The 15980-nt window shown below is 38.7% G+C and overlaps 1 protein-coding gene across 7 annotated transcripts in view; it reads left to right on the top strand.

Annotated features, from left to right (window-relative positions):
• Positions 1 to 261: 261 nt before the first annotated feature.
• Positions 262 to 15980, top strand: part of RBM26 (RNA binding motif protein 26) — a 77212-nt gene continuing 61493 nt past the window's right edge. For all 7 annotated transcript variants that reach the window (XM_079721740.1, XM_079721741.1, XM_079721742.1 and 4 more), the window contains exon 1: positions 262 to 392. In XM_079721740.1, the coding sequence (XP_079577866.1) occupies positions 322 to 392 (71 nt within the window). In that variant the 5' untranslated portion in view covers positions 262 to 321. The remainder of the gene's footprint in view (positions 393 to 15980) is intronic.

A 15980-nucleotide genomic window follows, 5' to 3' on the forward strand; every position in this document is an offset into this window, starting at 1 on the left:
CCCGCGTCTAGGAGCGTGTCGCGCTCTGGTCCAGGAAGATTCGCTGGGGTGGAGAGAAGGGGGAGGGCCCGGGCAAACCGTTGCTGCCTCAGCCGGGGCCGGGGTCCGGGGAGGGGGAGCTCCTGGCACCCCGTGGACTCGCGGCCTGCAGCCGTCCCCCCGGAGCTGTTGGCCCATCGGGGCTCGCGGGAGCCTGCCACCGGCGCCTCCCACCGCGGCCCACGCGGGCGGCGCGCGGAGGAGGGGGCGGGGGCAGCGGCGGCTGTAGCGGCCGCGACCTGGGCGGGCGGACTAGTGTGACGGGCCTCTGGGCCGCCGTGGATGGTTTCTAAAATGATCATTGAAAACTTCGAGGCCCTCAAGTCCTGGCTCAGCAAGACTCTCGAGCCCATGTGAGTATCCGGGGGCTATTTCCTTGCAGGGGTGGAAGTGGGAGATAGGTGGACTCACGGTTGCCTCAAGTGCCTTCCGTGGAGGCCGAAGCGGTGAACGCAGGTCCCAGGGCTCTGTTTTCTCCTCCTCTACCACTCTCGTTCCCAGGTTCAGAATACGCCTGGGAGCCTGAGCTGACCTTTACCTTATCGCTGAGTTGGTTCTTAAACCAATGTCTCTTCCTCTTGTTTTCCCGTTATTTGTAGACCGACCCCAACAACCTCCACACACAACTCGTATTTGCCGAGGGCCCCCCGATCGGTTTCTTCTGGTGAATCCGAGCATAATCGCTGTCCACTAGACTATTTTTGTTTCTTTAAATGAGGTGAATAGCCCTTATTACGGATTAGAGCAGTTCTCGTCTCAGCCACTCACGTTTTACCTACATACAATCCCTGAAAGAAAGGCCATGTCTCCCATGTGCTGTCTGGCTCATCAGCACCTCTGTTAACTGAAGATGTAACAGGTGCTAAGGTGCCCCGTAAACTTCCCCTTTCCCACCTACACGTTTGTTAGCTTGGAGGAAGAAAATGCAATCTATCCGTATGGACTATTTAGCAGTTTTAAGTAGGTTTCTGTAGGTGGACTCTGTGCGTGTATGTGTTTGAGGGGGTTCAGGGTGCTGAAATGTATTAGGTTGGAAAAATTGAGTGTTTTAAGGATTTATCTTTGAATACACACAAAATATGGGCCAAGTGTTTTATCAAAATTGGTTGATTTACAATAAACAGCTTAAAATACAACGGGGAATATCCACTCATTTAATAAATTTATTAGGCTCCTTCTATGTAGTGTGGAAGGGTCGGGGCTAGAGTTTTTAAATTCCAAAATCAGTAAGACATAATAAACAAGTAAATAAGCTAATTTCAGGTAATAAGAGTAATGACGATTGTAACAGTAGAGGATCATGTAAAAGAGTGATTAGAAGGCCTCTCAGAGGAGGTGACATTTGAGCAACACCTAAGGAGCAGAAGGAACTATCTGTGTAAAAGTCTGGAGAGAGAATGCTCCTTACAGAAGGAACAGCAAGTGCAAAGGCTCTCTAGTTGGAAATGATCACGGGGTGATCCGGGAAGAGAACGCAGGCAGTTGTGGCCGCAGGGACCCTTGTGATGGGGGAGAGGATGGAAGGTTGTGAAGTTTGAGAAGCAGGCAGGGCCCAAATCATGTAGGGTCTTCTAGGCTGTGGTCAAGAGCTAGGATTTAACTTAAACTATAATGGGAAGACATCAGATGATTTAAAGCAGGCAGGGATTGATTTGATTGTGTTTTAACTCTCCCTGCTTTGTGGAGGTTAAGGGGTCAAGAAGAGAAGTAAGGAGACCATTCCGAAGGACGTTGTAGGCAGAGCTGTAGATAGTTTGCATTAGAGTGATAGTGGAGACAGAACTAAATACGTTGAATGAATAGATCTGGTAGAAGTTGCTGATCGATTGGGTGTGAGAGGTAAGGGAAGGGGAAGTCAAGGGTGATAACTAAGAAGGTAGCCTAAGCAACTGAATCCGTGTTGGTAGAGAAGGCTTGGAGAGCACAGGTTGAGGGGAGAAGAAGTAGGTTGGTTGGTTTTGATCATTAAGTGTAAGGTATTATATATGTAAGTGAGATGTCACATAAGTAGGTGGGTATGAGTCTAGAACTCAGGCCAGGACTAGAAATATTTGGAGTCATGCAGATAGTGTTTAAAGCCATGAGACTGGGAAGTTTCTGAGGAAGAATGTGTAGATAGGGAAGCGAAGAGAGTCCAGGTCTGAGGTAGGAAGAAAATTGGGATACATGTCACTAATGAAACAAATGTATGACAGAAGAGGAGGGTTGTCAACTTGATGGGATGCTGCATAATGGATGAAAAAGGTGGAGGCAGATTAGTGGCCCTTAGGTTTGGCAAGGTAGAAGTTCATTGGTGAACTTCGTGAAAAGTTTCAGTGGAGTGGGGGGGTGTGGATAGAAGCCCTGTTTCAGTGGATTGGAGAGAGAGAGCAGGCAGGAGTGTAGTCATAGTGGTTGAGAGGGAGAACTCTGGAGCCAGAATGGCTGCCTTTGAATTCTGCCTCTGCCACTTACCAGCTGTGTGATACTAGGTAAGTTACTTAGCTCAGTGCCTCCTTCCTCATGTCTAAAATGGGGAAAATAATGAGTATGTATTAAAAAAATCTTTGAACACTGCCTGGTTTGTAATTAGCACTCAATAAGTGTTAGGTGAACAGAAAACTTAGAAGAATGTTTTGAGTTAAAATAGCATTCCCGGGGCTTCCCTGGTGGCGCAGTGGTTGAGAGTCCGCCTGCCGACGCAGGGGACACGGGTTCGTGCCCCGGTCCGGGAAGATCCCACATGCCGTGGAGCAGCTGGGCCCGTGAGCCATGGCCGCTGAGCCTGCGCGTCCGGAGCCTGTGCTCCGCAATGGGAGAGGCCACGGCAGTGAGAGGCCCGCGTACCGCAAAAAAAAAAAAAAAAAAATAGCATTCCCTTTTTTAAGCATTCAGTTCTCAAATTACTTATCAGATTTATTACCATTACCTTTTTTTTTCCCACTAATTGAAGATTATAGCTACGTTGCTTGTAATTTTTCTTGAGTTTTAATAAAGCATCTTCGGGTATCATATAGCCTACTCAGATGACTGTAGCAGTGCAGTCATTACTGCTGGAATAAAAAGCACTACTTGTAGAACCTAGACAGTGATAGGAGCTGGGATTGGTCCTTTTATAATGTACACTACTGTGGTAAAAATGAGCCCTTATCCAAGTTCCTGTCCCTTTAATTGCATTTCAGGTGAATTCTTTTAGATGACTTTTAAAGCTGATTCCAGTTATTTAAGACCTATGGTTTCTAACCTTGGTTTTGTGAAACTTGAAGACGTATTTGTTGTCTAAAGAGATTTTTTTGCTTTACTTCATAATTGCCATATAGCACCTATTTGAGGCAGGACCATATGAAGGACGAAGGATAAGACAGAACTTGAAACGTGTATAGAACTTTTTAGCTATTTGTGCTAGTAAAGTATCTGATGGTTTTGGATTCGCCTCGTAGTTTAAATGTATTAGTTCAGCACATATTTATTGAGCACTTAATCTACTCTGTGCTAAGCACTGTGTTAGATATTGGGGAAATAGTAGGACACACGACATGAAATGACCATCTTCATATTGTTTACCGCTTAGCACGGAAGACAGATGGTGAACAAGTAACCATAAGACTAGTGAGTGTTATAAATCCAGAATGCGGTCAAAATATATGTCTGGGAGGTCAAGAAAGGCTTTCCTGGCATGATAATATTTCATCTCAGCCGGGATGGATAAAGAGCAGTTTGCTGGGGCAAAAGGATGGGAATGGAGAGCTGTGACAGCAAGGTTTTGGAGGGCAGATGGTATGAAGGCCCTAAAATAAAGGGAAAAAGAGGTGTCTTGGAGGAATTGAAAGAAACTGAAAAAAGAGCCAGTGGATAGCTCCAGAGAGAGGAGCCAGATCGCACGGGACTGTTGAGTCATTTTAAGGATTTGGGATGTCATTGAAGGGTAGTGGGAAGCCAGTGAAGGGTTTTAGGGGAGGAAAGTTTTCAGATGGACATTAAGAAAAAAAAAAAAGTCAACCTGGTTGCAGTTTCAACATGAAGTAAAAGTTGGTAAATCTGTATTTTATTTGATTATAAGGTCTGTAGGTATATCAAGATTCTGAGTTTTTTTTCATAATTTATTGAAAATATAGGTGTTAAAATTGTCATCGTGAAATACTTGATGTTTTTGTTCTCCCAAACATTTGCTTAGTCATGCATGCTAATAATAAAATTAGATGTTGGTCTTCCCTTTAACATTGATTTCTTTTTCATAATGTGCAGTCCTGGAAAAAAATTAAGCTATCTTCTTTCGATGTTTTTCTGTTTTTTTAAACAGAAGAGGTTTTCTGCTGTATTTTAAAACTTTTTCTGAGTTTACACATCACTAAATGTGGTGATTTAATAAAATCATGGATTATTTTTAGTTTAAGGGAAACCTCAAGATCTAATCAAACCCGTTAATTTTTCAGAAAATAAAATTGAGAGACAGATGGACTTAATGATGTGCCCAGATTTTGTTGAGTTTAGTAGTAAAGAACAAAATGCCTAGTTTTGTGCTCCTGCTACTATGTAGTGCTGTGGAGGTAGCATTGTGTAGTGGAAAGAAAACATTTTTGTGTCCACATAAACCAGTGTTCACATCTCAGCTCTGCCACTTATTAACTGAGTAATCTAGGCAAATGAACCTCCCTTTTCCTTGTTGGTGTGATAGGGAGAATTATACTTGTTTCTTTCTGTAGTTGAAAGGATTAAATGAGACATATTTTAAAGAGCCTAGCCCTTCCCTCCTTTCTTAAATACCGGGTTGATTAAACACAAATAGGTTACATTACTATTATCGCTACCATTAACATTTGTACACATTGTTAACGTTTTGTATTTCAAGTTTTGTGAGGTAAGTACTGTTACCTCCATTTTGCAAGCGATGACCCCGAGGCACTAAAGCATGAAGTTGAGATACTTGCCCAGAGTCACAGCTTTTACATGTGACTAAACAGTGATTTAAACTCAAGTTTTTGACTCTGGAGCCTTGTTCTTAATTTACTACAGCACAATACAGTGTATTCTTTCCTATTACTCTGTGTGTGTGTATATACATTTTTGGAGTAGTAGCTGCTATTGTAAAGGAACAAAGTTCTAAAGCATCATGGTTATCAGTGCTTTAGAGTTTAAGAAAGAAACCTAGGGTTTTTGTAGTCTTTTCCTCTTCACCCACACTTGTTATTAAACCTTTCTTACCACATTAAAATTTATTTTTGTTCCAGTTTTACAGGAAGAGCTGAAAGGTGATCTTTTTATTTCTGAACTTTATACCTGTTTCCCTCCCTTGATCTTTTCTTTTCTACAGACTCCTTTGGGCACAGAGTCAGTCTCCCATTCCTTAAGGAAGAAAAGCTTAGCAACAATAGCAAAAAATAAAACAAAAAATTAAATCATACTTCTAGTCCCTTTCATGCTAGCTTTCTTTTCCTGTCACTGTTAACTCTTGAAACAGTAGTCAGCCTTTAATTTTTCACTCATTTGCCCCAGCCATTTACTTCTTAATGCCTTACAATATAGTTTCTTGCCACTTGTATTCAACCAAAATTGCTTACATCAATGTTACCAATGAATTTGTTTATTAGATGTAAATACTTTGTATAAATTTTAATTATTTGATCTCTGTGTATAACATTAGACAGTGTTGATAGCTGCCTTTTTTTATTTTAAACTTCTCATGTCTTGGATCCATAATATTTTGGTTCTCTTCTCAAATCAGTCCTATCTCCTTAAGTTCTTTTTCTTGCCTTTGAATTGTGTTATTCTTAGTTCTGTTCCCAAGACTTTTTTTTTCTTAATCATTCTACTCCTGCTCCCTCATTCACATTCATTCCTATGGATGGTTTCTATTGTAATACGTGCCTGTGGTTTTTAAAAACTTTGTGTGTGTGTTGTAGATGCTTTGAAAGTTTGATTAAAGACTGTTTTCCCCGGGATATTGCATATACACATTTGCATTTGAATTTTAGAGCTTTTCCAAGAGTACCTGTATGCATTTATTTTTCACACAATTATGTTTAGGCTTAACCACTTCAAAGTTTTAAGCTCTTAACTCCCATTGCTAGCTCTCTACCTGATCCTCTCATCTGAACTTCAAACTACTGTATGTTTCTGAAAATAAAATGTTCACTTATTTCCATTTCATTTCTCCAAATTATCTGGGCTTGTAGTTTCATTTTTTTGGCTTCTCCTCCCTTCATTTCTTTTCTCCCATTCAAGTTGGTCATTGGGTTCTGTCTCTTTCTTTTAATAATTCTTACTAATGACAGTGCTCAGTAGGGGACTCTTTACTCCTTATCTAAACCATTGCAGTTTGTTTCCTAACAGGCCTCCCTATCTCCAGTCTTTTTCTCTCTTCCAGTTCTTCTGGCCTGGATGCTCAACTTGTTTATATCCTATTGTTAGATCAGAATCTTCAGGACTCTTAAGTAATTAATTGCATACTTTTTAACTTGGTTTTCAGAACTCTAATGTCTGTTTCAAATTATCTTTCCAGTTTATATCTTCCTACTTTTTATGTAAGTCTTAATTTCAGCAAAATTGAACTTTACATTCTGATTCTCTATCACATTGGTCATACAGTCCTTTTCCCCCCAACTTTAAGTAGAAGGTAACATTCACTGAGTGCTATTTGCTAATCCTTGTGCATTCATTGTATGTGAGCTAGGTTCTGTTATACCAATTTTAAGGATGAAGAAGTTGACTCTTAGGAAGATTAAGTAATACACTTCATTCATAGCTTATAAATGATAGAGACAGGATTAAAAACAAGACATTTCTATTCCAGAGCTTTGTTGTGCATTCCTTTCTCCGTTTCTTTTTTATGTGTTGAAATCAAAGGTCAAGTGTGATTCCAGTTCTTCCAGAAAGCCATTTATCATCTGTCCAGTTGGAAGCAGTGACTCTCCTCCATGACTCTCCTCTCCTAGCTCTAGTTTGTACTCATCACTTGCAAACTTGTTCAGTAGTTAATTCTTACTTGTTTTAAGGTTACTGTTAGAGTCTAAGGTCCTTGAAAGTAAACTCCAAATCTTAAGGTTAAGTGTTCTCCTGTTCTGTGTGAGCACCCAGCACAATGCCATGTGTGGGGTGTGCATCTGAGTTTCAAATGCATTAGTTGAAATTTCTATCTTGTGCACCCATGACTTAAGAGAGAAGAGGCATTTGTGTAAAACTTTTATTTCAGAGAAGCAGATAAGTGAGCAATTTGAAGATTTACTAATCTCAGGGTCTGTTTTGCTTTATTTTTACCTTTCAGCACTTTCAAATTAACTAAAACTTAAGTGATTTTTTTAAGGGGGAAAGGATACTGAAGAGTATTAACATTTACTCATTAAAGTATTAGTGAATGCTGCTATATGCAAGACTGTGCACCTCCATGGAGCTGCACAAAAAACTATGTATGGTAATTCTAGTCTGATGAATTTTACAGCTGGTAGAAGAGTTTTTCTATAATTAATTATTGGCTAAAATATTTTTCATGACCTTCATTACCACATTTTACTGCTGCAACCTTAGTTGGGTTTTCCATCTGAGTGATGAGTAGTTAAAATGCATTTAGCATTTTCTGTCTGTTTTAGCAATTCCTTTTCTTTGGCTTACAGTTCTTTTCAAATGAATTATTTTACATGCATAAATCAAGATATAGGGATAGTATTATGAACAAAATGGACAATAAGATATTCCAGTGTTTGGTGTGTACATATTGAGAATGACTAACTCAAACTTGAGCTAAATGTAGGCTTCTAGGAATTTTTTTTCTTCCTCCTGTTTCCTTAGTCCCAGAGAATAGAGAATGAGTGAAACGAGTGGATGGTAAATGCTTCCTACTAGACTTACTCACTACCCTCCTACCACCTTGTTTCTGTGGAAAAATCCTTTTCAGTTTACAGATAGTAACTTCTGAAATAGGTAAAAGTTTATTTTTAACTTAGGGTTATATTTAGTATTTTGTGTGTGTATGAAACAGTGGAGTATGTTGGAGATATGTTACTCATTGGTTCTCACTGCGATATTTTGCCTATGTACAAGCAAATATGTTTATATATATATATTCTCTTTTTTTATATAACTGGTATCATACTTGGAGGTCATTCAATATAATACATAAGAGACTTGCCCCCTTTTTAACGGTTGCATGGCATTTTAATGTAACGGGTGTACCATAATTTATTTAACCAGCCTTTATTGATTTACTGAACAAATAGTACTATGGTGTATATATCTATCATGTGTCCGTTTATACTTAACATAAACATTAGTTGCATAAGGTTTTTTTTTTGGCAGTTTCTTTTTTATTTTTTAATTAAAAAGTTCTTTAAATTAATTTATTAATTTAATTTATTTTTGGCTGTGTTGGGTCTTCGTTTCTATGCGAGGGCTTTCTCTAGTTGCGGCAAGCGGGGGCCACTCTTCATCGCGGTGCGCGGGCCTCTCACTATCGTGGCCTCTCTTGTTGGGAGCACAGGCTCCAGACGTGCAGGCTCAGTAGTTGTGGCTCACGGGCCTAGTTGCTCCGCGGCATGTGGGATCTTCCCAGACCAGGGCTCGAACCTGTGTCCCCTGCACTGGCAGGCAGATTCTCAACCACAACGCCACCAGGGAAGCCCAGTTGCATAAATTTTGACAGTTATATATGCCTATGTAATCACCATATAAAACAGGATCTAGAACATTCTCTGGAAAATTCTCTTGTGCCTCTTTCTGGGTTTTTCTTTCCCCCTCCAACAAAGGCATCTACTTTCTAACTTTGGCATTATGAATGTGGCTGCTATGAATATTCTTATTCAAGTCTTTGTGGAAATATTTTTTGGGGGTAAATATCTAGGAGGATATTTGCTAGATCATAGGGTAGATAGATGTATGTTTTCTATTATAAGAAACTGCCTAATTGTTGCTACCTGTGATTTATGAGAGTTCCAGTTGCTCCATATCCTCAGCAATATTTAGTATTGTCAAGGCTTTTTTTGTTTGTTTGTTTTTAAACCTTTAGAGTGAGTATAAAATGGCATTTCCTTTTTTGGACTGACAGTTTAATTCTCTTTATGGTTTTAATTTGCATTTTCCTGATGACTGATGCTATTGAGGACCTTTCCATGTGCTTATTGACTATCATATCTTTTGTAAAGTATCTAAGTCTTGCTTATTTTTAAAATTGGGCTGTCTTTTATTGTTGACTTACAGGAGCTCTTTATTCATATACAATACATGTACTGCAGATTTTTTCCCCACCCTGTGACTTTTATACAGTAGTCCCCCCTTATCTGTGCTTTTGCTTTCTGTGGTTTCAGTTACCTGTGATGAGCTGCGTTTTGAAAATATTAAATGGAAAATTCCAGAAGTAAACAATTTATAAGTTTTAAATTGCATGCTGTTCTGAGTAGCATGATGAAATCTTGCACTGTCCTGCCTGAGATGTGAATTATTCCTTTGTCCAGCATATCCCACCTGTTAGTCACTTAGTAGCTGTCCTGGTTATCAGGTCGGCTCTCATGGTATTGCAGCACTTGTGTTCAAGTAACCCTTATTTTACTTAACAATGACCACAACACGCAAGAGTAGTGACACTGGCAGTGTGGATATACCAAAGAGAAGCCATAAAGTGCTTCCTTTAAGCAAAAAGGTGAAAATTCTCAACTTAATAAGGAAAGAAAAAATTCAGTACTGAAGTTACTGAGATTTACAGTAAGAATGAATCTTCTGTGAAATTGTGAAGAAGGAAAAAAATTCTTTCTGGTTTTGCTGTCACACTTTAAACTGCAAAAAAGTTGCAGCAACAGTGTGTGATAAATGCTTAAGATGGAAAAGGCATTCCATTTGTACTAAAGTATTTTGAAAGGAGGAGGGAGAGACTACACACTCACATAACATTTATTACAGTATATTGTTATAATTGTTCTATTTTATTATTGTTGTTAATCTCTTACTGTGACTAATTTATATATTAAACTTCATCATAGGTATGTCTGTATGGGAAAAAATGTAGTGTATATAGGGTGTATTTGTGGTTTCACTGGTTTCACACCCCCCCTCACCAGTGGGTGTCTTGAAACATATTTCCCCCATGGATAAGGGGGGACTATTGTATAATGATGTCATTTCGTGAGCAGAAATTTTTAATTTTTATTAAGTCCAATTTATTTTTCTTTTATGGTTAGTGCTCTTTGTGTCTAAGAAGCCTTTATCTCCTCCAACATCATAAAGATATTCTATGTTCTAGAAATTTTCTGCCTCTTGGTTTTATGTTTAGATCTGTTCATCTCAAATGAATTTTAAAAAAATGCATATGGAGGAGTTTGGGTTTTTCGAGCACAAGCCACCTGTTCTTACTTGGCCCTGCAGTAATCGTTTCTCAGTGCCAGACTCCGACATTTTGGTTTGTTTGGCCTAACTGTGCGTCTCTCAGTCAAACAAACTTGCGTTTGGTATCAGTTTTGGTGAGCCAGCCCAGTAGTCTATTCCTGTGGCAGGTTGACCCTGGCCAGAAGCAGCCTCTTCCCTGAGTCCCCAGCAGCTGCCAAAGCTCATTTCGTTCTGAGGCACTCAGAAGGACTCTCCCGTACAAGCACTGGCTGCCCTGGCTCAAGGCTGTTTGGAGTCGAGAAACGAAAAACAAACAAACAAAAATGCATGTGGAATGAGATAGGGCTAAATGGCTCCTTTTTTTTCTTTAATAAGTATATTAAGTTTTCCAGAAATGGTTCCTAAAAAGACTTTCCTTTTCCCATTGGATGACTTGGCACGTTGGTTGATAATTAAGTGTATGTATAAGTCTATTTCTGGATTCTGTCTTGGTCCAATGATATTTGGCATGTTGGCTGATGATTAACTATATATGAGTCTATTTCTGGACTCTGTCTTCGTCCAGTGATATTTATTTATTGTGATGCTTATACCACACTGTCTAAAGCCACCTACCTTTATAATAAGTTTTAAAATCAGGTTATGTAAGTCCTCCTAGTTTGTCCTTTTAAAAGATTGAGTTATGCTGGATTCTTGGCATTTCCCTATAAAGATGAGAATCAGCCTTTCAGTTTCTGCAAGAAAGCCTGAGTGATTGTTGACAGGGATTGTGTTGAATGTAGAGATCAATTTTAGAAGAAAGAACATCTTCATAATATTTAGTCTTCCAGTTCATGAATGTGGCAATCTCTCCATTTACTCAAGCTTAATTTCTCATGGCAATGTTTTGTAGCTCTCCGTGTGGAGTCCTTGTAAATCTTTTGTTAGATTTTTTTTACTGGGTATGTGATGTTTTATAAAATCATTTTAAAATTTAATTTTTCAATTTTCTTTGTTATTTATAGAAATATGATTGATGTTTGCATACTGACCTTATTCTGCAACTTTCTAAGTACACTTATTAGTTATAGTAGCTATTTTATAGATTCTTTGGAGTTTCTTTTACCAATCATGTCATCTGTGATTAATGACACTTTTACTTTCTGATTTTTTATGCCTTCATTTCTTACTGAACTGGTTAGGAACGACAGACAGTACAAGTTAAATTGAAGTGGTAAGAGTGGACCTTATTGTTTTGTCTCAGTCTTAGGGGAAAGAGGCTTAATGTTTCAGTATTAACTGATGTTAGTGCTAGATTTTTTTTTTGGCCATGTCGGGTCTTAGTTGCAGCACACGGGATCTTTGTTGAGGCATGCGGGATCTTTTGTTTTGGTGCGCGGGCTTCTCTCTAGTTGTGGCATGTGGGTTTTCTCTCTCTAGTTGTGTTGTGCGGGCTCCAGGGTGCATAGGCTCTCTAGTTGTGGCGTGCAAGCTCAGTAGTTGTGGCGTGTGGGCTTAGTTGCCCTGCAGCATGTGGGGTCTTAGTTCCCCGACCAGGGATCGAACCTGTGTCCCCTGCATTGGAAGGCAGATTCTTTACCACTGGACTACCAGGGAAGTCCCCAGTGCTAGATTTTTTTTATAACTGCCTTTTAAATACCAGATTGAGGAAATTCTCTTTTATTCTTACTTTGCAGAGTGTTTTTGTCACGAAAAGGTATTGAATTTGTCAAATGCTTTTGTCTACATTTATTGAGATGATCATAGGGGTTTTCTTTCTTTTTCTGTTAATATTGTGTATTACATGGATTGGTTTTCAGATGTTAAGCCAGCCTTGCATTCGTGAGATAAACCCTGCTTGGTCATGATGTATTATCGTTTTTATACGTATTACTGGATTTGATTTGCTAATATTTTGTTAAGAAGTTTTGTTTTTGTTTATGAGGGCTATCTGCATTTTATTATTTCTTTAAAATGTTTGGTAGACTTCACTGATGAAGCCAACTGAAACTGAAGATTTTGTTGTGAAATGGATTTTTTATTACAAAATCAGTTTCTTTAATAGGTATAGGTCTATTTAGGTATTCTGTTTCTTCTTGTGTCACTTTTGGTAATTTATGTTTTTCAAGGATTTTTCTCTTAAGTTGCCAGATTTATTGACATAGAGTTGCTTCTGTTGTTGCCTTACTATTCATATAATGACTAGAATCTATTGTGATGCTCCCCCTCCCCTTTTAAAAATTATACCTGACATTGGTAATACTACTCTTTTATTTTCTTGACCAGTTTTGCTAAGTTTATCAATTTTATTCATCATTTCCAAGAACAGTATTAGCTTTGTTGATTGTTTTCTGTTTCAATATTATATTTCTATTATTTCCTTTTTTCCTACTTTGAATTTAGTTTGCTGGCCTTTCCCTCTTTCTTATGTCATTGGTTTTATATTTTTCTTTTAGTTTCAAAAACTTGGAGCCTGGAGGTAAAGCACAGGCAGGTATCCAGAATCTTGTTAATGCTGAGATTCCAGCTCAACACATTTGAAGCCAGTGGTGAACTGAATCAAATTAAAGCTTCTTTGAAAGCCCAAACCATGTCAATTACAGAACAAGTGACTCCACTCTAGTGGCCTGATGAAAGGGCATGGCATTTACTGAAGGTAAATCTTATTTACTTCAGTCTCCATTCACCTCAGTGTTCTTTTACACAAAACGTTCAACATAAGATCAAATAACAAGGAACACAAAATAGTAAGAAAATAAGATCCACGTGAGAAGAAATAGTCAATGGAAACATACCCAGAGATGACTCAAATAATAGAATTATTAGACAAGGACTTTAAAATAACTATGATAAAAATGCTAAAGAATTTATTTGAACATGTGGACAGCATGCATAAAGATATGGGGAACTTCTGCTAATACACAGAAGCTATTAAAAAGAGCTTAATGGAAAAACCTAGAAATGAAAACTATAACAGAAATAAAGAATTCTGCTTTGCAACAGACTGGACACCATAGAGGAAAAAAACAGCAGTGAACTTGAATGTAGGAAAATAGAAAATATCCAAACCAAAAACAAAGCGACAAAAGTAATTTTAAAAGATACATCTGGGCTTCCCTGGTGGCGCAGTGGTTGAGAGTCCGTCTGCCGATGCAGGGGACACGGGTTCGTGCCCTGGCCCGGGAAGGTCCCACATGCCGCAGAGCGACTGGGCCCGTGAGCCATGGCCGCTGAGCCTGCGTGCCCGGAGCCTGTGCTCCGCAACGGGAGAGGCCACAACAGTGAGAGGCCTGCGTACCGGGAAAAAAAAAAAAAAAAAAAAAAAAAAGATACATCTGAGGTCTGTAGGATAGTATCAAGTAATCTAAAATACAAGTTACTGAAGTCTTAGAAAAAGGAAAGAAAACTAAGGCAGAAAAAATGTTGGAAGACGTAATGACCAAGGACTTTCCAAAACTGATGAAAGACATCAAAACATAGATCCAAATTGGCAAAACCAAACAGGATAAAATATACACCTACACACACACACACACACATACACACACACAGCCTTAAGCATATTGTAGTCAAACTGCTGACCAAATAAAAAGAATCTTAAAAATAGTCAAAGGGAGAAAAAAAGACAGATACATACAGGAAAACAAAGACTTAAATGGTGGCCAATTTCTCATTGTCAGTGGAGGACAGTGGCAATAGAACAATATCATAAAACAACTAAGTGTACAACCACTCAACACTTACCAACTAAAAACACAGGAGTGGTTCTGCAAGCAAGGTTCTGCAAGCAAGAAGTAGAAGAGATCTACCAAGGCACTCCCAGCTTTCAGCTAGCAAAGTCTGAGAGTAGAACAGGAGGGCTGAGCAAAACTCCTCTTAGGCATTCCAGGCCTTCACAGAGAATTGGGTGGTTACCCCACAAAAGAAAAGGGAAGGAGCAACAAAACAACTGCTCTGCCTATATTCTCCATTTATTATTTTTCCACTGCTTACTGGCAGTTTAAAAGTTGATATGGAAAAAAAACCCCAACATCTTGAAGTCAGTTATTATAAATAAAAAACATTTGAATGATGTCAAGTCCTACATATAAGCACTGATAGCAGTTCAGCAGATCATTTGTTGCTCTTTTTAATATAGTTTAAGTGCAAGAAGTATTTTGAAACCTATAACTTAACCTTTTTAGGGCATTTAAAAAAATTGTCAGTGTGACTCTTGTTATTTTTATATATTTAATGATAGCTAAAGTACTTATTTTACATTTTCAAAAAGTTTAATTTTTTATAATAACAGACTGTGAAAGAGATAGATCTTATTTTGAAAACCGTTTTATAAACTTGTACTTACCAGGCTGTGAAAGTTTTTCAATAACTTTCTCTAATTGGATTGTGTTAAAGTTTTTTTTTTTTTTTTTAATTAATTAATTTATTTATGGCTATGTTGGGTCTTCGTTGCTGCGGGTGGGCGTCCTCTAATTGCGTTGAGTGGGGGCTACTCTTCACTGTGGTGTGCGGGCTTCTTATTGCAGTGGCTTCTCTTGTTGCAGAGCATGGGCTCTAGGCGTGTGGGCTTCAGTAGTTGTGGCACACGGGCTCAGTAGTTGTGGCTCGTGGGCTCTAGAGCACAGGCTCAGTAGTTGTGGCACACAGGCTTAGTTGCTCCGCGGCGTGTAGGATCTTCCCAGACCAGGGCTTGAACCTGTGTCCCCTGCATTGGCAGGTGAATTCTTAACCACTGTGCCACCAGGGAAGTCCCTGTGTTAAAGTTTTGAAGCTTCTGATGACATTGAGTGCCCCAAATTGGATGAATAGTTATGTTCTATGAGGAATGATGACCATTCATTATGGGTAGGAAAAGGTTTTTGACTCCAGCTAGCCTTTGTTGGTTTCAAATTAAAAAGGTTTTATTACCATGTTGAAGTGTTTGGACATTTTGGGGACTAGGTTATGGGATACTGGGAAGGTTAATAAAAGTAGCAGAGTAACTTGGTCACATCTCTTTTTAAGAATGAAACTATGGTGTTTAGAGATTTGATTAAGTTGTAACATTTTGGAGACAAGGAAGCCTAAATAGTTTTTTAATTCTAGTTTTAAGAGTGAGTTGTAAAGTGCCTAAATTTGGGCTTTGGCAGGAGGTAGGAAGAGAGAGGTAATATACGTAGAACATATGTACTGGATATATATGAGGGCCATTGCAGCAGTCAGAATATGGAAGAGAAAGCAACTAGGAAGGACTTGTCAGAATGCTTGTGGGCTTTTTTATTGACCTTTTTTGGTATCTGTGACAGCTTTTTAAACTTGTTGGCACACCTTTGTATTTGTAATAATTGGGTTTGACCTAAACTGAGAATTGTTTTTTTGTGAGTTTTGGTTAATACGCCCCTGACTTAGTATGCTATTACATACTGTGATAATTAGTAGATACTTCTCAACCAGTGTGATTGGTTCTAGGGAAAAGGTAGACATAGTTACCTAGTCTGAAACAGACAAGCACACCAGTAGTAACATTTGAACAGTGGTAGAAATATGTGCAAATCTTAAGGTCTGGCAATTCAGAAAAATTATGTAAAGTGTTTCTACCTAGTAGAATTTAGTTATTCTTTATCCTTCCCAGAGGCTCAGACTTTGCTCATGAGCGTTCAGAAAAGGGAATTCTATGGCTTTTGAAAAAGACCTAGAGG

This window comes from Hyperoodon ampullatus (genome assembly GCF_949752795.1).
Source record: "Hyperoodon ampullatus genome assembly, chromosome: 16".
Lineage (NCBI taxonomy): Eukaryota > Metazoa > Chordata > Mammalia > Artiodactyla > Ziphiidae > Hyperoodon > Hyperoodon ampullatus.